The sequence below is a fragment of the Aspergillus neoniger genome, assembly GCF_003184625.1.
Source record: "Aspergillus neoniger CBS 115656 unplaced genomic scaffold BO87scaffold_68, whole genome shotgun sequence".
NCBI lineage: Eukaryota > Fungi > Ascomycota > Eurotiomycetes > Eurotiales > Aspergillaceae > Aspergillus > Aspergillus neoniger.
Window position 1 is genome coordinate 1 of NW_020291196.1, and position 23,136 is coordinate 23,136.

The 23,136-nt window shown below is 50.7% G+C and overlaps 6 protein-coding genes across 6 annotated transcripts; 4 read left to right on the forward strand and 2 right to left on the reverse strand.

Moving 5' to 3' along the window:
* The first annotated feature begins 882 nt into the window (after positions 1 to 882).
* On the forward strand, positions 883 to 3,406 carry BO87DRAFT_463805 (catalase R). Its single transcript, XM_025629259.1, has 5 exons — positions 883 to 1,214; positions 1,277 to 1,502; positions 1,569 to 1,984; positions 2,043 to 2,207; positions 2,259 to 3,406. The coding sequence occupies exons 1-5, from the start codon at positions 921 to 923 to the stop codon at positions 3,348 to 3,350; spliced, it is 2,193 nt and encodes a 730-aa protein (XP_025473907.1). The 5' UTR covers positions 883 to 920; the 3' UTR covers positions 3,351 to 3,406.
* Positions 3,407 to 4,118: 712 nt separating this feature from the next.
* On the reverse strand, positions 4,119 to 6,295 carry BO87DRAFT_371021 (SET domain-containing protein; the record flags this gene model as incomplete). The annotated part of the gene is made up of 7 exons (XM_025622058.1): positions 4,119 to 4,460; positions 4,532 to 5,093; positions 5,146 to 5,378; positions 5,431 to 5,463; positions 5,514 to 5,879; positions 5,933 to 6,004; positions 6,056 to 6,295. The coding sequence occupies 7 exons, from the start codon at positions 6,293 to 6,295 to the stop codon at positions 4,122 to 4,124; spliced, it is 1,845 nt and encodes a 614-aa protein (XP_025473908.1).
* Positions 6,296 to 6,785: 490 nt separating this feature from the next.
* Positions 6,786 to 8,769, forward strand: BO87DRAFT_463807 (anion exchange family protein; the record flags this gene model as incomplete). Its single annotated transcript, XM_025629260.1, has 6 exons — positions 6,786 to 6,991; positions 7,046 to 7,401; positions 7,454 to 7,629; positions 7,683 to 7,886; positions 7,955 to 8,098; positions 8,164 to 8,769. The coding sequence occupies 6 exons, from the start codon at positions 6,786 to 6,788 to the stop codon at positions 8,767 to 8,769; spliced, it is 1,692 nt and encodes a 563-aa protein (XP_025473909.1).
* A 233-nt stretch (positions 8,770 to 9,002) lies between these two features.
* Positions 9,003 to 11,142, reverse strand: BO87DRAFT_411264 (uncharacterized protein; the record flags this gene model as incomplete). Its single annotated transcript, XM_025626423.1, has 5 exons — positions 10,900 to 11,142; positions 10,471 to 10,659; positions 10,337 to 10,405; positions 9,500 to 10,288; positions 9,003 to 9,080 (listed from the first exon to the last, which is right to left on the reverse strand). The coding sequence occupies exons 1-5, from the start codon at positions 11,101 to 11,103 to the stop codon at positions 9,003 to 9,005; spliced, it is 1,329 nt and encodes a 442-aa protein (XP_025473910.1). The 5' UTR covers positions 11,104 to 11,142.
* Positions 11,143 to 11,210: 68 nt separating this feature from the next.
* Positions 11,211 to 12,802, forward strand: BO87DRAFT_411265 (uncharacterized protein; the record flags this gene model as incomplete). The annotated part of the gene is made up of 2 exons (XM_025626424.1): positions 11,211 to 11,857; positions 11,901 to 12,802. Exons 1-2 carry the CDS (start codon positions 11,458 to 11,460, stop codon positions 12,800 to 12,802), a joined length of 1,302 nt encoding a protein of 433 aa, XP_025473911.1. The 5' UTR covers positions 11,211 to 11,457.
* A 1,744-nt stretch (positions 12,803 to 14,546) lies between these two features.
* Positions 14,547 to 21,643, forward strand: BO87DRAFT_402233 (type I polyketide synthase; the record flags this gene model as incomplete). Its single annotated transcript, XM_025625667.1, has 7 exons — positions 14,547 to 14,640; positions 14,712 to 15,044; positions 15,124 to 15,442; positions 15,527 to 16,049; positions 16,092 to 17,281; positions 17,321 to 18,074; positions 18,131 to 21,643. 7 exons carry the CDS (start codon positions 14,547 to 14,549, stop codon positions 21,641 to 21,643), a joined length of 6,726 nt encoding a protein of 2,241 aa, XP_025473912.1.
* Positions 21,644 to 23,136: the final 1,493 nt, after the last annotated feature.

The window sequence follows — 23,136 nt, forward strand, 5'->3', positions numbered from 1 at the left end:
CCCCCCCACCCAGCTGCTCCAGACCCGATCACGTGGGCGGGTGATGACCTGACCAGCCCTTTCTCGGACAATTGTCATCTTTCCATCGGCGATCCTCCCACACTCGATGACGCACCAGGTTAAAGGCATGGGATGATGACCGATTAATAACTGGGAGAGGTCCAGAGCTCAGAAACGTGCAGAAACCTCGTTCGCAACATGTAGATAGAGTGTCTGGGTAGCTGGTCTGGCTATGAAACCGGCGGAACGATCCAGATTCCGGGGATTACCAAGCAGCCGCACCAATCGGGCCACCAGCCCTAACCTCTTGAAACCAAGTCCGTGGAGATGATGATGTTCATCGGCTTGGCCTCTTACCAAGCAGCGCGTGTCCAGAACCGCTTGCTGAAGTAACCCACGCCTAACCCACGGCCTTGGCATGCCTGCAAGCCACCCGCCCTCAGCGCAATTCTATTCGGCTTGCAGCAGGCACAACTCTAAATCTCCGAAATTGGTATGACGCGAAGTCATTAGTAGCCTATAGAAATCCCATGTGCTAACTCAACGTGGGTGTACTTTCCGATTAGCCTCATGCAGAAGGTATTTGTTCTTGTCACCGAGTACCAGTTTGTCACTTATTGTGGTGATCTATCTTGATTGAGCCCATTGCGTTCCTCGTCTCATCACATCGAGTGATCAACATTGCATGACCCTGGTGGAGCCCCTTCGTCTCCCCAACAGGAGGGTCCGGATTACCAAGTCCCGACACCGTTTGGCTGTAAATCGACTCAAATTCTGGATTCGTAGCTTAACTAAGACGCGTGGGCTGTTTACTTGCCTCGCCATGGAAGCCGATATAAGGACCCGAGGGGACTCCCCTTGGTGAGGCTTCTCGAAAGATCCCAGCATTCTGAATTCTTTTCGGCTTCGATTCCTCAGCCATGCGTCATTTCTGGCTTTTGCCAGCTGTTGCTGGTATCGCTGGGGCTCAATGCCCCTATCTGTCGGGTGAAATGAGTTTCACCCAGGAGCAGGACAATGCTGGCGATACCATTGAGGTCACGGAACAGACCATTGACAACACTCTCTATGTCAATGACACTGGTAGCTACATGACTACCGACTTTGGGACCCCGATCTCCGACCAGTACAGTCTCAAGGCCGGTCGCCGTGGACCTACCCTGTTGGAGGACTTTATCTTCCGTCAGAAGCTCCAACGGTTCGACCATGAGCGTGTAAGTATAGTAGCTGTCACAGTGTGTAGCAATGAATTGACCAAGTTTTCTTGTTCAATTAGGTCCCCGAGCGTGTCGTCCACGCCCGTGGTGCCGGTGCATACGGTACTTTCAAGTCCTACGCCGACTGGTCCAACGTCACGGCTGCCGATTTCTTGAGTGCCAATGAAAAGGAGACTCCGATGTTCTGTCGCTTCTCTACTGTTGTCGGTTTCCGTGGAAGTGTTGATACCGCGCGTGATGTTCACGGTCATGCTTGTCGGTTCTACACTGACGAAGGTAACTATGGTATGCTTAATATGACAACACAACAATAATAATTGTCGTACATGCTAACAATTGTGTCTCTACTAGACATCGTCGGAATCAACTTTGCTCCCTTCTTCATCCAGGATGCCATCCAGTTTCCCGATCTTGTCCACGCCATCAAGCCTATGCCCAACAATGAGATCCCTCAGGCCGCAACTGCTCACACTTCCGCTTGGGACTTCTTCAGCCAGCAGAGCACTGCCCTCCACAGTGCCTTGTGGCTGATGTCTGGTAACGGTATTCCTCGTTCTTTCCGCCATATGAATGGATACGGTGTCCACAGCTTCCGCTTTGTCGCTGCCAATGGCACTTCCAAGGTGGTTCGCTACCGCTGGAAGTCCCAGCAGGGTGTTGCCAGTCTGGTGTGGGATGAAGCTCAGGCTGCTGCTGGTAAGAACAGCGACTACCACCGTCAGGATTTGTACAATGCGATCGCCAACGGTCACTACCCCAAATATGAGGTTAGTCCCCAATCGTCCTCCCTTTCACTCGTAGTTTCGGTCGCTGACAATCCTCTAGCTGCAAGCCCAGATCATGGACGAAGCCGACATGCTCCGCTTTGGTTTCGACCTTCTGGACCCCACCAAGCTGGTCCCTGAGGAGGTTGTCCCTTACACTCCTCTCGGAATGATGGAGCTCAACGCCAACCCCACCAACTACTTTGCTGAAGTTGAACAGGCTGGTGTATGTATCCCCCGTTGCTCTAAGCTTCAAACCAATTGCTAATTTCTATAGTTCCAACCCGGCCACGTCGTTCCTGGTATCGATTTCACCGATGACCCCCTGCTGCAAGGCCGTCTGTTCTCCTACCTGGACACCCAGTTGACCCGTCACGGCGGTCCCAACTTCGAGCAAATTCCCGTCAACCGTCCACGCAAGCCCGTCCACAACAACAACCGTGACGGCTTCGGTCAGCAGCAGATCCCTACCAACAACTGGGCCTACACCCCCAACACCATGAGCAATGGCTACCCCATGCAAGCCAACCAGACCCACGGCCACGGCTTCTTCACCTCCCCTTACCGCTACGCCTCTGGCCACCTCATCCGCGAGCCCAGCCCGACCTTCGACGACCACTGGTCCCAGCCCGCCATGTTCTGGAACTCTCTGATCCCGGCTGAGCAGCAGATGGTTGTCAACGCCATTGTCTTCGAAAACTCCAAGGTCAACAGCCCCCACGTTCGCGAGAATGTTGTCAACCAGCTGAACATGGTCAACAACAACCTTGCCGTCCGTGTTGCTCGTGGTCTTGGTCTTGACGAGCCCTCCCCCAACCCGACCTACTACACCTCCAACAAGACTTCCAACGTCGGCACCTTCGGCAAGCCCCTCCTCAGCATCGAAGGTCTGCAGGTTGGCTTCCTCGCTTCCAACTCTCACCCAGAGTCCATCAAGCAGGGCCAGGCCATGGCCGCTCAGTTCTCTGCTGCTGGTGTCGACCTGAACATCGTCACCGAGGCCTACGCCGATGGTGTCAACACCACCTACGCCCTGTCCGACGCTATCAATTTCGATGCCCTCATCATCGCCGACGGTGTCCAGAGCCTCTTTGCCTCTCCCTCCCTGGCTAACCAGATGAACTCTACCGCCACCTCTACTCTCTACCCTCCGGCCAGACCTTACCAGATCCTGGTCGACTCTTTCAGGTACGGCAAGCCCGTGGCTGCTGTGGGTAGCGGTAGCGCTGCGCTCAAGAACGCTGGTATTGATTCCTCCCGCTCTGGTGTGTACACTGGCTTGAGCGAGACCACCGAGAAGATCGCCAAGGAGGTCTTGAAGGGACTCTACACTTTCCGCTTTGTGGATCGGTTTGCCATTGATGAGTAAGGGTGTTGTACATATACTCATAATCATCATTGATTGTGATAGATCGCTTGATCGATAGACTTATTTAGATAGATTGTACAAGACTGTACATATCTCTACTGATGTGTTGTGTTGCTCTGACACACGTTTATGAATATATATATTCTTTTCTTTGTGAACGCTTTCAGTGTAATCAACAACCCTCAGACTTTCTTATTGTCTAAATATCTATGATTTTAGACCCCTCAATTAAAGAATGGAAATTACGATTGCGGCGTCGGATGTGGAGAAGATTAGTGGTCTTGAAGCCAGTGAGCAGGTTGCTGTCAGAGAGACGTATTTTCGGACGCTGCGGATGGTCTGGGTGATGTATAATGCTTTTGCGAGCTTGGCGTCGGTGGTTACACTGTTTGTGAGGGCTCATGGTTTAAGGAAGGAGAATGAGGGGGCAGTATTGCGGGTGGAGAGGGAGACTGGGGATCGTCGGGGACAAGATTTAGGGGTTGAGATGCAAGATTTACGAGACGGGGAGGTACGACAGTGAGGTGCTAGTATGACTCCATGGTAGGAGATTAGGCGTTGGGAGGTGATAGGGTATCTCGAGGAAAGTTATATGAGACTCTCTGATTGAAGTTGCTATCTACAGGTATATACTTATTTATTCTGGTTGCCATTCTTGCTCTTTATCCTCTGTTATCGCATGTTATGGCCGCACTAGGTCCCTGAATCCGGATCCGCTGAATGTTCACTCCCTGACGCCAAATCCGGACTGTGCAAAGATACTAGTAACCGCTATCCCTCCCTCCCAGGAAATCGACAACATGACTCCCCACAAAGACATTTCTTGCTCAGCTGGCGCCAATAATTATCCGAATAGTCGACAGTGATTTCCGTTCCTGCCATAATGCCCCGTGAGACCACAATTATGCGCTCCATGCCCCTCCAGTAGAACCGTTGAAATTGGCTATTCGGTCGACACGAGTGGTTGATGAATCGGGTGAAATTGCCCATCTGACCCTGATATATTTGATATGTTCGACCACGTGAGCCACCAAGCATCACGTCTACTCCTTCTATGCCGTTTGTGATGAGGCCTGTGAATTCGCCTATGACGGTTCCGCGTTCGAAGTTCTACTTCTGCTTCAGTAAGTTGTCAAAGAGAGGGGTGCGCTATGCTCGGGTAAAGAAAACAAATAACTTACACAACGCGCAATAACGCCATTGTTCTTCCCAGTCGACGTCCGAAATACCTGGACTGGCACCGGATGACGAACGCCACCGAATAACGCTGGAAAACACAGGCATTGATTCTTCTCAATCTCATCTGACTGCCTTGCTTTGCATACAAGGCACACATCGGGATCTAGCTCCGGGACATGACGTGGATCCTGATCTCCAAATACAGCGTGATCTAGTACACACACGTCGATGAACTGGTAATGAAACTCTTGAGGAAGGTTGAGATGCGCGTATGTTGAAGCCAGAGGGACAGCTGCATCCTCAGACATGGTTACCCACTCATGCGGATGGCCGTGATATGCGATCGACGTATCCTGCCTGATAACTTGCAGCAGGTCCCGCCATCCCGGGTGAAGAGTGTCGGCCGCTACCTCGAAGCTAGATCGCAGATGCCGTAGGCGGGTAAACAATCCTTCCCCGAACTCCGTGCGATACTTGCAGAATCGATATATACCGGTACTGGCGAATATGAGACATGCCCAACCGCCTGTGTCCTTGATTTCTTTGTAACCGCGCCAGATAGCCCTATATATGCATTAGTACTGCAATCAGTCGATGGGAAAGGAGAAAGCAGTACATTCGATTACGAAGATCCTTTTCCTTCCAACTGAGAACCACGCAAGCCTCCTTCAGAACCATCATTCGCGCATCTGTCATTGAGAGTTGAGGCTTCTCTAGTCGGATAACGGCAACGCGTGCTTCGAAACATTCTACCCAGTATGCTTGGACGATCATTTCCAGAGCACGAGAAGATTGGCTTTGGTTGTAGTATTTCAGACATAGGGTATTGATCTCGCGAAAGACCTTCTCCTGTTAGTAAAGCTAATGTTAATGCTCTCGGGACGGTCACCTCAAGACTGACACCGGTTCGGATGTCCGTATTGGATTGTATGATCTGAATCTGTTAGCCTTTGAATCATACTTCCTTTCTTAACAGGATCATACCGAAGGCAGACGACTCAGCTTTACAGGCGAATGTAACTGTCGCCATATCCCTGCTATAAGCTTATCGCCCGAGGTCGGTTCCAGCACAGGCAACGAATACTCCTGCCGTGGGTTCTTTCGTTGCGGAAAGCGGGTGTCACTGTGGACCTGTCGCACAGAAGGCTTGGATCCACTGGAATCGGCAGCGGCTTCCCAGGATAAGCTTTCGTGCTCAGCATCAACTGATCTGTCTGGATGAATGGTGGTCGCCTTTGCTGGTCGGAGTGCGCTTATGGTCTTGCGCCGCTTGTTGGGGTAGCGCTGAGCGTCCCCGTTATCACGGCATTTGTTGGAGTCAATGGTGGTAGTAGCATATTCTGTGCTAATCTGTAAAACCTGTTACTTGAATCATTGTACTATTGGGCACCAAGTAAGCCTACCCTAGAGTCAGGCGTTGAGACCGGAGTGGGTGGCAACGGCACTGCCTTCCCACTTCGAAGATCAATGTGTCCCTAGGTAAAGTCAGGCAAGGTCGAAATCGTCGGTGAAAAACTGATATTTACCAAGATTAACCTGCTTCCTTGCGCTGAACTCGTCTCCTTATTGACTAAGAAAGCTTCAATTTTGAGGTAGAGCTGCGAGTCGCCATTTTCTTTCAAGCCGCCGTCCTTAATTGCACGCTTCTGCTTCCTATCCAGACTCTGCCGGACAGCCTGTACGGCCGACTGAAAATGCGCCGGAAAGATTGGGTTCTGAAGGATGTTCGACAACTGTGAAACAAGGGGTAGTGCTATAGAGTCCATTATACCTCAACAATAGCTTATTACTGAAGATACTGAGATCATACTGTTATGAAGAGGGTCTTAACTCGGCTATCGGCTACCTCTGGGATGCCAAGAAGGGCAGATTCTGCTCGGGCAGAATTGCTGACTAATTTTCTCTCATCGCTCAACCCAGTTATCCAAGATAATTCTTTGCTCTAGCAAGGTGGACAGGACGATATTATATATTTAGAATGTATGGGTTAGATAGCAGGTAACATTAGAGTCAGGTCTTGTTCTCTCCAAGGTTGCGAGCAGTATGGTGTGTTGACGCATCATCCAAGGGCAGTTGACCGTCCACCCCAACATGAGAACTTTCCCTCTCGGCCCTACCAAATCGGCTAGATCGGTTGGGAGATGTGTAAAAGCGAAAGGGTTTTAGGTCTAGTACAGGCCCAATAATCATTAGTATAAATAAGAGACCGTCTTTTCCTATCGTCCTTGTCCTATACATGACAATAATCAAACCACCATGCCCGACACCAAGTACCTCAATAGGCAGAGTCCATATACTTACTCTTATGACAACCGGACAGGATGGAGACGCTTTCGTGTCCTGAATCCATGCAGAGGCATGTATCATGATGTGCGTCGGCGATTACCCTACTACTGGAGTGATGTCCGAGATGCGTTCACTTATCGAACCGTCGCAAGTACGATTCGCATATACTTCATTAAGTAGGTCCTAGGTCCTTCTTGAATACACCACTTTGATTTCTCTAACGTACTCAGTATTCTCCCTGCTATCGCCTACACATTGGATATGTACCGCCGAACAGGAGAGTTCTACGGCATCAATGAAGCGCTGTTTTCCTCGGCACTCGCAGCTATGGTGTTTAGCGTCCTGGGCGCACAACCACTTACTATTGTCGGTATCACTGGACTAATATCGCTGTTCAACTACACCATATATGATATTGTAGTCATATACGAGCCCTTCATATACGCTAACTTCATGTGCTGGACTGCTATCTGGGCGGCGATCTTCCATTGGATTGTTGCTGTGTGCAACCTCTGCGACTATATGCGCTATGTGACCGACTTTTCATCTGAGTCATTTGGTGCATATGTTGGGATTATCTATTGCAGTAAGTCCCATAGAGACTATTGTCTTGCAGGGATTGGTACTAAGTCGAGCAGTAAAGGGCGTCGAAGAGCTCGTTAATGAGTTCACAGTCTACGGGCCAACCGCAGGCTTCATGAGTTGCATGATAGCCATTCTGTACTTCTTCACAATATACGGACTTGAGTTGCTGGGCTCAAGCACAATCTGCCGACCATGGTTTCGTGGACTACTGGCTGATTATGCTTATGTAGTAAGATCTACCCCTTATTCAATTTTGATGACCTTACACTCACTCTCAACCAGATTGGAACCATCTTCTGGGTAGGATTCGCACATATCCCCGGCAACCTCCAGGAGACCGGTATCTCATTCGTGCCCATCACTCGAGCATTTTATCCGACACAACCACGTGGTTGGCTGATTCACTTCTGGGAATTGGAGACAAAATGGATATTTGCAGCCCTACCTTTTGGATTCTTGGTCATGCTGCTCTTCTATTATGACCATGTATGTCTTATCAATCCCCAGTCAACATGAAATTTACTTTCCCGATTTACGATACTAACCCGAAACAGAATGTCAGCAGCCTCGGTGCTCAAAGCAGACAATACCCCTTAAAGAAACCAGCCGGCTTCCATTGGGACTTCTACCTCTTAGGCTGCACCACCTTCATCGCCGGGATCACCGGCATCCCAATGCCGAACGGCCTCGTCCCACAGGTACAACCCCCACTCACTTTTCCCCCACGTACATAAACCCCATACTAAACAATCTACCAACTCAGGCCCCCGTCCACACCACGTCCCTAACCGTCACCCAAACAACCCTCCACATCATCCCCACCTCGAACCCAGACGACCTCGAATGCACCGAACTCCGCCATCCCGTCACTACCCCCACAGCCGTAATCGAGCAACGCATCTCCCACTTCCTCATGGGCCTGGCCATAATCGGCACCATGACGGGTCCTCTCCTGACAGTCCTACACACCATGCCGGCCGCCGTGTTCGCGGGTGTCTTCTTCATAGTAGGCTGGGGCTCCATTGAATCGAACGGTATCCTGCAAAAGATCATCTTTCTACTTCGGGAGGATCGGTTCATCCCGCGGAATGAGAAATTACTCCGTGTTCCGAAGCGGAAGATTGTACTTTACGTGATGTGCCAGGTTGTGGGGGTCGCTGCGTGCGTGGCTATCTCTCAGACTATTGCGGCCATAGGGTTCCCAATTCTGATTATAGGGTTGATTCCGTTTCGGGTGTGGGTTATGCCGAGGTGGTTTGGAGCGGAAGAGTTGGGGGTGTTGGATGGGTTGACGGCGGATGGGGAGGCGGTTTTGTGTAGTTTGGGGGGTCCACCTAGGTTTCCTGGGGAGGTGGGGAGGGGGTTTTAGGGCGAGAGGGAGAAGAATGGAGGGCGAGGAGGAGTTGCTTACCTAGAGGAGTGGGAAATAGTTGAAGTCTACTATAGCGATGGCTAAGAGAGAAGGTGAATACTTCCAAATCGTATTCTGAAGGATTCTAGCAGGGTGGTAAACCAAGACGTATGGTTGAAATCTGGATACTTCTGCTTGATACCAATACTTACTTCGAACTGAGGCCAACAGTCTGACTTTCTGTCTCACACCTACTCTCTGCCAAATAGCATCTGAGAGCATGTGGCCAATAAGTTAGTAAAATACTGGATGACTACCCCAGCCTTCCTCTCAAAATGCCCTCCGCCAAGATGAAAATTTGCTAAAGGCCCCGTGGACAGTGTCGGAATTATATATTTTGAGTCTCGGTATCACAACCTTGGCATAAGGGGAGTAGAGTTTACTACCACTATTCATCTGTGCTAATACGCCTCGTCAGCTGATAGTATATGTCGATCTGGTACATTAAGTGAATACAACAATATAGCGCTCAATCAACAGAGGTTTTTCCCGTGTCCGGCGGCCAGACATCGCAACGCATGCATACAGTGATTGATTTGTGGTGACTTTGGCATGTAATCATCCATACAAGCTGCTGAATTGCCCAGCCTGATAACACTTGGCATACTAGTAACAATAAACCCCAAGGATATGCTATCTCCATTGGTGTATGTACACATATCTAGTCATATCATACAAGTCTGCTCACCTCAATATCAGTTTCAATGCGGACCGCGCCGAGTGGGATATCCATGTTCCGGCGATGCCCGTACTCACTCGGGCTGACTTGAACATCTGAAACGAGCTTGCCAACACTGCCGCAGCCTGCATGTCCCTTTTGCCACGAGACAGTGTCTTTCCGCCCACCGAGATGCGAGCCCATATTGCTAGGGGACTTTCTACTCCCTTGATTGCTACCCAAGCGAACCTTTGAATCTGGAGTATTCCGCAGTGCCTTCGCCAAGGCAATACAGTTAGGCACGCTAATGGAGATAATGGATATTGATCCCTCAAGTACGGACCAATAGCAGTATTTGACAAAGAGCCAGGTGAGGTCCTGGCTCATGATGGGTATGACTTGGACAACAGCGACCAGGCGGCCAAGAGATAGCACAATGACTGAGTAAGCCATCATGAAGGCAGTCAGAAGGTATACGCGTCGCTTTAGACTGACTTGCAAACCCCAGATCATGGGGATTGGAAGGCACAAGATGTACAGGTCGATCGTAGACGAAAGAGCGGCCGTTGATATATACCATTGGAATTGGGCGATGCATGTTCCTGGTAATGTAGTGTTCCAGACCTTTGGGATGGGGTGGCATCCAAGAATGGTAGAGATCCAGGCTGCTAAGAGCCATCCAGATGTGAGCCCACCCACGATCCAGAGGTGTATGCGAAAGGCGCGGTTGTTGGATCGAAATACGCGTGCGTAGAAAAACAAGGCCGAAATCTTTGGCACACAGACTGAGCCGTCGAAGAAAAATGTTGCCACGTATAGCTAGCGGGCGCCGGTCATGATATATTCTGGGTTTATTGCGGCAACTACATCCATATGATAGCCGAGGCCGATTTGCCTCCACGCCAGCACGAGGGAGAGAACGATTAACTCGAGCGGCTGGGTCAAATGACAATGCGGTCAGAAACGTATGTTACTTTGTCAGTGTATAGAAGCACGCATACCAATGCGAGGATGGCGAAGAAGTCATCCCACCACCAGTCTTGATGGGCGACAAATTTACTGATAACCCGAAGCGTTGTGAATACCGTGATGAGGACAATAAGGAAAATGGTTGTAATGAAAATCCCTTCTCCGCAGTCGGGCGTACCATTGGGGATGTCTAGCGCCATGAGGGACACAGTCAAAGCAACCTAGGGCGTATAATGTCGAGGCATCTGCTGGAGTAGGCGAAGTCACGTGCCAGGCGCTCAGGCCGCCCACAAACGACCTCTCGCTTTGTTTACTAGATCACCTAGATAGCTACTAATTCAACTCACACTTTTGCTGCATTTTTGCGCGTTCGTTTGCTTGCTTTCGCTGTTTCGTTGCTTTGCTAGTAATCACGCGCCTCAACATATAATGTGACCTTTGCAACCAGGAAGAGCAAGAACAAAGGAGGACGCAATATGGGAGTCGGTAAATAACATACGACTGTAGGACCTGTCCGTGTCATCAATGACGGGGAGCGGAGCGAACGAAGTTGGTGGCGGCTCAGCCTTGTGCCCGCTGTCAGTTTCCAATGTCAGCGTCAGGGCATCCTGGCCTCGTTGGGAATCCAACATGCTGACGGCAGTACGGAGTATGAAAGGCCGCATTTAATCACAACGCAATCAAACTAAGAAAAGAGGGGAAGAAAGGAAAATTGACGCCAAGTGGCTGAGTGAAGAGCCCCTAAGGCATCAAGTAAGCACTAAAAGAACAGGGATCAATAGGACTCAGAGTAGTGTTTGTCAAGCTTTACGACGATCCCCATCGTTAACCCTTGTTTGTACTGCATGTCACAGCGCCCCCCGCCCCTCTGTCTCCAATAGCTCGCGTTCACTTCTGAGGGGGCGGTGCTCTTTAAAAGGGTGGCCGGAGGGGTTCGTTTCCACTCTCTGTACTATCGCTGCAGTCACATCCCCTCAAAATTACTATCTCCCCTTTCTCGTCGACAATCTACCGCAGGTATGGCCTGGTCACAAGTGTCAGCCCATTACTGGGAGCGCCCTGGAGATGGCCTTGAGAACTATTTTGCCTTGATCGCATCTCTTTCTGCCGCTGCCTGCAATGGCAGGCGTCATTACACCATTTTCACCAAACTCCAGCTTGAGTTGGACATGCCGGTGACTGAGGTGGAAGCATCGTTGAAGAGGGCCTGGACGCAGCTGCGGTATGAACAGCCCCAGATAGCCACAGTCCACAACGGCACAACCAAAGTCTATGAGGTGCCCGACGAGGCAGCCTTGCAGGCTTGGGTTGCCTCGACCGTGATCACATCTGCAGCGGCCAACGCAGAGGACGTGTACGCCAGTATCACGCCTATCACGCAGGCTACTCTGTACTACCTACCTGCATCCTCCCAACTACGTAGTCCTACGTACCCCGCACGAGACGATCGATGGCATTGGAGTCATTCGGTTATTGGACCGTCTGCTAAGCATCCTAGTGTCTCCACCCACGGAGAATATCACTTTTGGCGATGAACACTCCCGATTGGCGCCTACCCTTCGTGAAATCCTCGGGGTGGCTGAGCAACCGACCCCAGAGGAGTTGGAAAGAGTAATGGCGCTCTATAAGCCTTACATGGACCACGCTCCTGGCATCGGGCCTGTCTCTAACCTCGGCAATCGTCCGGCCGGTCAGTCACAACATGCGAGGCTGGATATACCCACGCGTACCACCGAGGCCATCATCCAGGCCTGCAAAGCTAAAGGCATCACTGTTACTTCCGCGGTCCACGCAGCCTACATTGTGACAATCAAGAAGCATGCCGATCCTGATCATCCATCGTGCCATTATGTCAATACTGCGCAGTTCAATCTTCGCCCCTACCTGCCAAAACATGGGGCGCAGTACACTGCCTCGCTTGGTTACACCTTGTTTCCGGTGCACCTGGAGTCTCCAAATTCATTCGACCAAACGGCGGAAGCTCTTAACCGCTTTTACCGGACGACGTTCGCCAATGATCCCAGTAAGCTGCCCTTGGTGCCGCATATGACGGACATTCTGTTTGCTGTCACCCAAAATCCGGAGTATCAGAAGGGGCCAGTCCCTAGAGACGCAATTCCTAGCAGCCTGGGAATAATTGAGAAATACATGCAACGGTCCTACGGAACCAACAGAGTGATCATTCGGGATTTCATGCTCGGAGTCGACGTTGTGATGGGCATGAATATGTTGCTTATGTCCACCTTCCGGGACCAACTGCAGCTAGTGTACAGCTTCAATGACGCATACCACGAGCCCGAACATATCATGCGGTACCTGCAGGGAATTGTGGAAGTTCTTACGGAGGAGCTATTGGCAAACTGAGGCAGAGAAAGCGAGTCCCCCTCTTGCACTTGTCACATGCAGATCTTATAAGTCTATCAATAGGAAATGGCAGAAATCATCGGTCCTTCTGAAGCGTCCTCCCAAACAATTGCGTGTATAGTAGACTTTCTTGTTTGCCCAACCGAGTAAGCAAAGTGATGGTCAAGATGTGTACCTCACAGAATAGCCTTGCTACGATCGTTCGACTCTGCATCTTGTGCTGGCATACTCCTTCCTATTAAAGTAAAGATGTGCAGATTACTGTCTACTGGCCCGGCCACGGACTCACACAGTAGGCTTTCAAACAATACAATACACTACCCTCCATTTGCCTTCCACTGAAGATCTATGATGTGCACCCCTCAGTAGGATTCTGTAGTAAACATGTCCGTGCAGAAAACCCACTCCGATGCACCGTTACTCGTAGTTCATAGGTTTGATTGAATCTAAGGCTGTAGTTCTCACGTCCCACCCCGTCGCGCTTTGTCGGCGATTGCCTTGAGTGAGGGCACATTCATGACTACCAGTGTCTCCAATCTATATTTAGCAGTGTTCAAATGTAAGAGGGCGCGTACACCAGGTTGGGATCAAGAATAGTCGGAGAGTATCAGATCGCGCAGGAACTGACAAAACACTTCAGTCATAGTAAGAGAAACCTTGACACTGAATAGGCTTCTTTGTGTGACTTGTAAATATATACACCCTTTTCGAAAAGCTCTCTACGAATCTCCTAAAACACCCGAGTAATGTTTGATATCGGGTATTGTTTGATCGTAATTGACATGCAGAATTGATCACATGCCAAAGATCATCTATATCACAGCACGCTAAGTAATTCCTAAACCCGCCATAACCGGGACCCCAAAGTAAGACTGGCAGATCACTCATTGGCGATACCACGTAATCATGTGCATCTTCCTCCGACCGCTGCATCCGAGCGCCCTATGGCTAGCAATACATTTGTTTCTACCTCAACATATCGAGCTAGGAAAAGCTGCCCCAAAACATGGTAGTACCAAAATACTTGAACTATAGCTACATCACAACCTTTCAGTCTTCTGAATGAGTTCAGTCTTCGTCAATTATATAGGGAAAGTACGTTGGTGGATGGGATGAATGACAGGTAGGGGACGGCCAGAAGGAACCCAAGCTAGAGATCATGAAACAGGAGTTGGCATAAGCCGGCAGCTGCTCAAAACGCATGACATACAGTGGGGGCTGAAAAAGGAGGAGGCGGGCGCGGGTGCTGTCGCGTCTAAACTGTACTCGAACCTCATGTTCTGTCGCACTACTGCCGGTGGTCTAAAGCAGTAATTGATTACCGCATTTCGGATTTCATAGTCCGTACTGGTATGCACGCAGTACTGACCTGATTGCGCCACCCCAGTGGATCTCCAGCTTTTCAGAAAGCGCCCACTCAGTAACATTTGGAATCCACAGCTGTGTCCCTTGCACTAACAACTCGGCTAGATGGTTCAGGGTGGGCAGGCCATTTCTAGCTCCGAGCCGCCTTTTCCGGATGTCCCAGACATCAATGCTGAGCCTCCTAGACGTAGTGCTGCACTGTTAAATTGTTACTCTTACCTTGCGAACCGGAGTAACGGTGATGTATGTATAACTCAAGCCGAATGTGCCTAGGAACCACCCCGGAAGTGTGGTCCTTATAGTAGTATTTAATCTCCTTAAACCTCCCTTCGAAAGCGGCAAATTGTGTGTAGAACGTCACAGAATCTTGACTATAACTATGCAATTACCAGACGGGGAGACAGTGCCAGGTCTGCTGGTTGCTCCTGCCACTGCGCGGCAAACAAGCTTGCCTATGGCCGTCGTCGGTATTGGTAAGTGTCGGCCTTATTACTTTGCCCATGCAGTCCGGCGTTTGAATGAGACTAACCTTAGAATTGTCTAGGCTGCCGGCTTCCGGGCAATATTTCCAGTCCCGCACAGCTCTGGGATTTTTTGAGAGAAGGCCGCTCTGGTGTGGGTGAGGTTCCTAAGGATCGCTTCAACATCTATAGCTATAGGGGCGGCAAGGATGAGCCGGGCACGACTCTCCCGTTGGGCGGATACTTTCTTCAGGATGACCTCCGCAACTTCGACAACCGGTTCTTCGGCATCAATAATCGAGAAGCAGCTGTTATGGACCCTCAGCAGAGGAGGGTGCTAGAGGTAGTATTCGAGACCTTCGAGAGCGCCGGCGTAACCCTCGATGAAGTTTCCGGTGCTAATGTGGGAGTTTATAGTGCGTCGCCTGCCAATTTAATGAACTGGGCTAAGTGATAATCTGCTAATCATACGAACAGTGGCATAATTCACCCCAGATTATATCGCCATGCAGACGAAAGACCCAGAGAACTTAACGCGGTACAGTAACCTGGGCATGGGCGCCACCATTCTCGCAAACCGCATCAGCCATGCCTTCAACCTCAAAGGGCCGAGTTGTACGGTAGACACAGCTTGCTCGTCCTCTTTCTACGCGCTTCACCTTTCTTGCAACGCATTACAGAATGGCGAGTGTGATTCAGCCATCGTGGCGGGTGTCAACCTGATTCAATCCCCTGAGTTACATGCGGCAGTGTCCCAGGGTGGGTTTCTATCGCCAACATCTTTTTGCCATACCTTTGATACTTCCGCTGATGGGTGAGTCCGGTGCCCCGAACCAATCATTACCGGTCATTCATGCCTATGACTAACACGGCACCAAAACGCTCAGGTACGCACGAGCACTCAAGTCGGCGATCCCATGGAGGTAGAAGCCCTATCGCGCGTTTTCCGCAAAGAGCAACGGACTTACGCAACATTAATTGGCTCAGTCAAGCCAAACCTCGGCCACGGTGAGGCGTCTAGCGGGTTGTCTAGTCTCATCAAAGCTACCCTTGCCTTGGAGCATGGGCAGATTCCAGCGACCATTAGCGTCAAGAATATCAACCCCAAGATCAAGACTGATGAATGGGGCGTCGACGTCGTTACCCGCATAACCCCTTTCCCAGTATCCACCCGCCGTGTGCCAAGCCGCATCAGTGTCAACTCGTTTGGTTATGGGAGGGCGAATGCCCACGGCATCATAGAGGAAGCGGACCATAAACAAAATCAAGTCTCAATAAGCAATGGGGGAACAGCTGCGGAAGGTTATAAGCAGCCTCAATCAACACAGCCGCCGTATATACTTCCCTTCTCTGCAAACTGCCCTCAATCCCTTGAGGGCCGAGTGGAACGGCTATCAAATTCAGACCTTTCGTGCGTCTCAGTCAGCGACCTTGCTTATACCCTAGGACAGAGATGAACTCAGTTTGCCTGCCGTGGCTATGTGATCGCCCGACAAGAGACCTTGACACAAGATATCACAGTCGCAAACCTGCAACTTCCTACTTCCAACCTTGAGTTAGGTAGTAGAAAGATAGCATTTGTATTCACCGGTCAGGGCGCCCAGTGGCAAGGCATGTCTCGTCAGCTGTTACACTACCCAACGTTTGCCAATACAATTCGACAGCTCGACGACGAACTGAGGTCGCTTTCACGCGCTCCTGATTGGAGAATTTATGATGTCCTAATGGACGAGTCAGACAGCTGCCCCATCAACCAGGCAGTGTTCGCACAGCCAATCACCACAGCTGTTCAGATTGGCTTGGTGGTGCTGCTGCGATCTTGGTCAATCCTTGCTGGGGGAGCAATCGGACACTCCTCTGGTGAGATTGGAGCCGCATACGTGGCTGGTCTACTGTCCGCGCGCGAGGCAATCGTTCTTGCATATTACAGGGGTTACGCGGTTGCAAAACAAGCATCAGCCGCAGGCGCCATGGCAGCCGTTGGTCTGAGCTCGGATATAGCTCTGGAATTGATCACCAAGCTAGACCTCACCGACAGCGTTAAGGTAGCGTGTATCAATTCGTCATCTAATGTGACCATCAGTGGTGACCGTGGGGGAGTTGAGACTCTGGTTACCTCTGTTCAGGCAAAAGGCGCGTTTGCTCGGATACTGAAGACTGATGGGAAAGCGTACCATTCTCACCACATGGTCAGCGTGGGTGAACTCTACCAAAACCTCCTCGATGAAGCTGCCATTTTTGCCAAAGACATGGTCCCTGAAACAGAAAATTCTGACGCAAAAATGTACTCGACGGCTATCTGTAAACCCTTGGAGCGCCAAACTGCTCGCACTACGTGGTACTGGAGATTTAACCTAGAGTCCCCTGTGAGGTTCTCCAAAGGTCTGAAGGGGCTGTCAGAGTTGATCGATCCCGACTTGTGGCTCGAAATTGGACCGCACACGGCCCTGAAACTCCCCATCACGCAAACGCTTGGACAGGTGACACCTTACCACGGCACATTAGAGCGAGGTCAAGATGGATCAGTGACACTACTCAGCTTCCACGGATACCTTTTCGTTCATGGCTTCAGTCTGGATTTCACGAAGCTACTGCGCAGTTACCCCGACGGATCTCCAGCTAGATTCATCTACGATCTCCCAACTTACGCCTGGTACTATGAGGAACCCGTCTGGAATGAATAAAGAACAAGCCAGGAGAGCCGATTTCGCCAGAATCCTAGGCACGAATTGCTCGGGACAGAAGTGCCTGGAGGAAGCCCGGCATCCTTTGCGTGGCGCAACCTATTGCACCTCGGTCATGTACCTTGGCTCCGGGACCACCGACTGGGAGATACCGCCGTTTTCCCCGCCACAGGATATATTGCCATGGCAGTGGAGGCACTGATACAAAAAGCTTTGCCCTCAGGCGCAGACCTAATTAGCAAATGCGTCATCCTTCGGCAGGTAGCCTTGCTAAAAGCCCTCTCTTTAAAAGATGAGGACTCTATTGAGCTATTTACCGAGCTTCGATCGCTCTCGATTTCCAACGTTCGCGATTCGCAACATTGGTGGGAATTCCAAATATTCACCGTGATGGACCGAAATAGCTACACCCTTCACGCCAAGGGAATGATCCGGTTGGATTGCAACCCCGATGATACTTCACACGCAGCCCCATCCCCTGATTGCCGACTGGCTGTCCGAACTAAACACGTTTGGTATGACATTATTTCTCGAGGCGGCCTCAAGTATGGTACGGCGTTCCAACGTATAAAAGAGGTCTATACACCAGAAAGCAAAAACATCTTATATGCCGAAGCTCCAACCGAGTCATTTGCCCCCGAAATCCCCACCAGCGCTCAGGCGTATCCTAGATACTTCCTGCACCCGACACTACTGGACACTGTTCTTCAGCTTGCCCTCATTGCATGCAATGGTAGCTCCCTTCATGGGCTTGTGGCCCGGGTCCGACTCTGCTCGGGGAGGTCAGCATGAGCTTGGCCCCATATGCTCCAGACGAGGCTGGGATTATTCGTGCCAAGGCTTCGGTAGTCGGACTTAATATGCACAGGGCAACGACATACTTGTTCAATCAGAAGAAACAGCCCGTGGTACAGTTTAAGGATATTGAACTGACCGCCTTCAGCGCACAAGAAGGCATGGAGGATGTCCGCCATCCTATGGGACGCGTGCACTGGAAGCCCGACATAACACAGATATCCGAAGATTCCGTATTCTCTTCTGGTCTCGCTCATGTGCTCTCTGTGACTGATCTCGGAGCTTTTGGGTCCCGCTCCTGGCTGCTAGCTGCCCTGGACATGATTGTCCACAAGAAGCCTGATTCCAGGATTCTGTGTCTCGCAACCGACATGTCTTTTGTAACCTTGGCTTGCTTGGAGGTCCTGGAGACCCCCGTAGTCTACCGACGTTTTGAGACATTTTCATTGGGTAGAATAGGATGCAATGGAGCGCTGGAGGTTGCGGAAATCCGCAAGCATGCAGTGCCTTTAGGCCTTCGCTCTATGGCTTACCGCAAGGCCACCTCGGATAACCAGTACAACGTGTGCATTCTGGGACAGGGAAGTGACCATGCAGTGTTGGGCCACCTGAAGAAGCATACCAACGACTGTACCTTTTTTCTGGGTCCTTGCACACAATTTCCGGCCTCAGTGCCCTCATCGCACTTGCAACTGACGGATCGCGATCACGGTGTATACGTTCTACGTCCCAACCCCAACTTCACCCCACAATTAAACCATGTTGTTCTGATCGGGGCTTCATCTTCGGACGCGGAGCTAGCTAGTCATTTAAGCCAAGAGTTGGACAGGCCGGTGCAGGCATTGACGCTACGCGATATTCTCTCCTCACTCATTTCGCCCCAAGCCTTGGTCGTCTCGGTGATAGAAATGCACAAATCCCTGCTGTCAGACCCAACGGCAGTGGAGTACGATGCATTCAAAGAATTGATCGAGCATGCTGCCCATATCTTCTGGATTAGCGGAAGTGGTGTTCACAACGGATTTGATCCTACACGGTCTATCTTTACCGGTCTGGCTCGGGCTCTCATCGTCGAGCAGCCCTCTACCAGGATCTTCTCTCTGGAAATTGACCCAGCAACTGAATCGTCAGTGGTTTCCCGATGTGTCCGCCAAATTTTGCAGCAGAAGAATGAAGTAGACTTTGAGTACATCCGCGACAGCTCCGAGCTCCTGATCAGCCGCGTTGTGCTCGACGAGCGGTTGAACCGTGAATTCAGGAGACGACAAAACAGCATTCCCATTCTCAAGCCACTAGCTCAGGCTGACAACGCCTATTTGTTAGTTCCGGAGCCAGGCCAACTAAACTCGGCAAGGTTTGTGCAACGGCCATTATCACCCACCCTGCCAGCCGACCACGTTCTTGTTAAGGTTGTATGTGTGGGTCTCAATGCCAAAGATGCTTATGTGATGGCCGGTCGAGTGTCGACGAAAAATGCCACCTGCAGTTCTGAGTTCACAGGGCAGATTGTGGGGTTGGGTGCCGACGTGCAATCATTCGCGGTCGGCGATCGAGTGGCAGTCATGCATAATGGCCACTTTGGCACCTACGAGCCGGTTCCTTGGTGGAGCTGTATCAGGCTAGAGGATAACGAAGACTTGGTCATCATGGCGGGCGTTCTCGTTGTGTTTTTCACAGCCGTGTACGCGCTCGAATACCGCGCACGTCTCCAGCCCGCTGAGTCGATTCTCATTCACTCTGCTGCTGGTGCTGTCGGCATTGCAACCATCCAACTCGCTCAGCATCTTGGGGCAGGCGAGATTTACGCTACCGTGGGCAATGAGGAAAAGAAGCGGTATCTGGTAGAGCAATTCGGGCTCCGTTCCGAGAACATCTTTTCCTCGCGTGATATCACGTTCGCGGAGAAGGTTAAAGTCCGAACTAGAGGCCGCGGTGTCAATGTCATTTTGAATTCCTTGGTGGGGGACCTCCTCCACGAAAGCTGGAACTGCCTAGCCGACTGGGGGCGCTTTGTCGAGATTGGTAAACGCGATATTCTCGACTGCCGTAAGCTCAACATGTCCACGTTTGCGCGCGGAACTACTTTCACTTCATTCGACCTGAACATGCTGAGCGAGCTCGACACGCCCATAGCGGCTCGCCACTTGAAGTGTACAATCCTTGCGCGTGTTTTGCAGCTGGTCCGCGCCGGACACGTTCGGCCCGTTCAGCCCTTGGCCGTCTTCCCCGTCTCAGAACTGAGTGCAGCCTGCAACCACTTCAACAACGCCAAGCGGATGGGTAAAATCGTAATTTCCTTTGAAGATGAGACGCAAATCGTCCCAACGGTTCCTGAGATCTACAGCACCGTTCTTAACCCAAACAAATCTTACCTAATGGTCGGCTGTCTCGGCGGCCTCGGTCGAAGTCTATCACGGTGGATGATGAGCCGCGGCGCCCGTCGCTTCGTATTCCTCGGCCGCACGGGTTTAGCCAAACCAGCTGCCAGGCAAATTGTCCAGGAGCTGGAAGAGGCTGGGGCCCGCTGTACCGTCGCAACCGGCGACGTCATTGTGTACGAGGACGTCGAACGCGCAGTAGCGGCAGCAGTTGCTGATGCGCCTCTAGGGGGAGTGATTCAGGCCGCTATGGGCCTCCACGAAGCCATCTTCAAGCACATGCCTCGCGAGCACTGGCTCAAAGGCACGCAAGCCAAGGTGCGCGGAACACGGAAGCTTCACCAAGTCCTGGGTAAACTCAAGTGCGATTCCGCTCTGGATTTCTTCCTTCTGACCAGCTCGGTCGCTGGGCAGATTGGCACAGCTACTGAAGGCAACTATTGCGCTGCAAACCACTTTCTGGACGTGTTTGCTCGCTATCGCCGGAGTCTCGGGCTGCGCGCTATCTCCCTCGGATTGGGTGCTATATCCGAGGTCGGATACCTCCACGAGCACAGCGAAATCGGCGAGCTCCTCCTTCGCAAGGGCATCCGCCCACTCCCTGAGAATGAAGTCCTCCAAGTTATCGACTTCGCCCTCTTCTCCGAGATCGATCAGGAACAAACCGTCCCTCGGGATCGCCTCGCACAATGCCACATTCTAACTGGTATTGAAGACACCGGACTTCAAGACCACCGCAAACAAGGCTTTACAGGTTTTTGGCACAATCTAGACAACACCCGCTTCTCGGTACTCATCAACGCCCTGCAGCGCCAGGCATCCCAGTCCGAAGGCGGAATTAACACCCCTGCGTCGGTAATTCAAACTGTACTGGCGTCAGGCGACGAGAAGCAAGTACGTGAAGCGGTGAATCAGGCATTGGCGAAGAAGATGTCAAACATTATTCTATTGCCGCTACCGAAGTTGGATGTGAAGTTGCCATTGAGTGAGTATGGCATGGATAGTATGTTGTCGGCGGAGCTAAGACAGTATATATTCAATTCGATGGGTGTGGATGTCCCTTTTTTGACCTTGATGGATTCGGCGACGTCGGTGTTGAGCATTGCTGAGCTTGTGGTGGGGAAATTGGGGAAGATTATGGGGAAGGAGGCGAACTAGAGTGATCTCGCATTTGGATATTTCATGATAGTAATTCTTCTCTCCAAAATGCTGCACCAATCTTGAATATCGGGACTTCGAGGGTGAGAGGGCAGAGTAATCTATTCTCTCGACCGGATATATTATCTGACGAGTACACAAACGGTCTTATTTTTTCCTGTTATAGCGGCGGTGTGATAAGGAGCGGGGTAGGAAAAGCAAATGAACTCTGTCACTGGTGCACATATCTCAGCTCTCGTTTCTTTTTGTTATAACGATATCACACAGCAGGGGCAATGGACGACTGGCTGCCATTCTTCATACGCTACGGGTAGGATCTCCTTACTCGTCACTCCTGGTTTGACTTGATTGGTTTTGCTAGGTGGTCCCAGATAAGGGCCTGGTTCATTCTCGAGCTTACTCATGTAGGCAACCCTGCATCACTATCATACCTACAAAACAAAAGCTCTCCACTTGGTAAAAAGCCCATTGGCCTTTTTCAGGTCTGAGGAGACCAGCTATCAAGTAAGTGTTTTCTTCTTTGTGACAAAGTCTTGTCATTGGGGCGGGTATGCTGTCGATCATCAGAGGCATGTTGTACAGATGCCACTAGTCTATAACCAGGTGCAGCAGACTCATCCTTGGGTACCAAGCCTCCTCGAGCTAGCGGATTAGGGGCTTGATACTTCCCAGAACGCATATTTTCATTCACCCGGGAAGATGGGTTATGCACAATGATGTTCACTTTCAGAGGTAGTGTTGTTTTGTTGCTATTCGACAAGCTAGCAAACTGCAAAGGCACCTCTTATCACACTATCAGGTCTTATCACGCGACATGCTCAAGCAATCCGTAAGCTCTCATCTACTTAATTGATGCCTTCGCAGCTCAATTGTCCTGGTTACACGTGGAGGAATGTGATAAACCTCATCAGCATGTACATGCATTCCCAAAGGGGTGAGTTATCTTGACCGGGCCGTATAATGCTGATCCTGTCATCATGCCTAACAAAGATATAAAAACTGGCAACTTCCGCCAGGCCTTACGGGGACACTGGCATATTACTTGAAGAACGGTACGAAGATCCTGTGATCTAAGATATATCATTACGAAGAACTTTTCATTCCTCTTCGCCCTTGGAGTTCTAGGTACTCAGCTTCTGACTGCTGCCGCACAATTCGGCTGTGTATGAACCTTATACCCTTGCATAATTCTGTTCTGAAAGCTGAATTTTATGTAGGGACCGAACTCTGAGTATACTACGTGTGGTTCTGCATGTCCCCTGACATGCACTTCACCAACGGAGATTTAATGTCTTCTTACATGTGTGATAGGATGCCAGTGTATCGAAGGCTATGTCTTGAGTAGTGTGAGTCCCCTACCATTGATATATTTTATCTCAACTAACCTTATTCAGGCCGGTGAATCCATTCTTCCATCAGAATGTTAGAAGCTGAGGGCATACACTGTTATAGGATTGAGGCGAGCTAGTGTACTGAATACTGTAGCCGGAAGC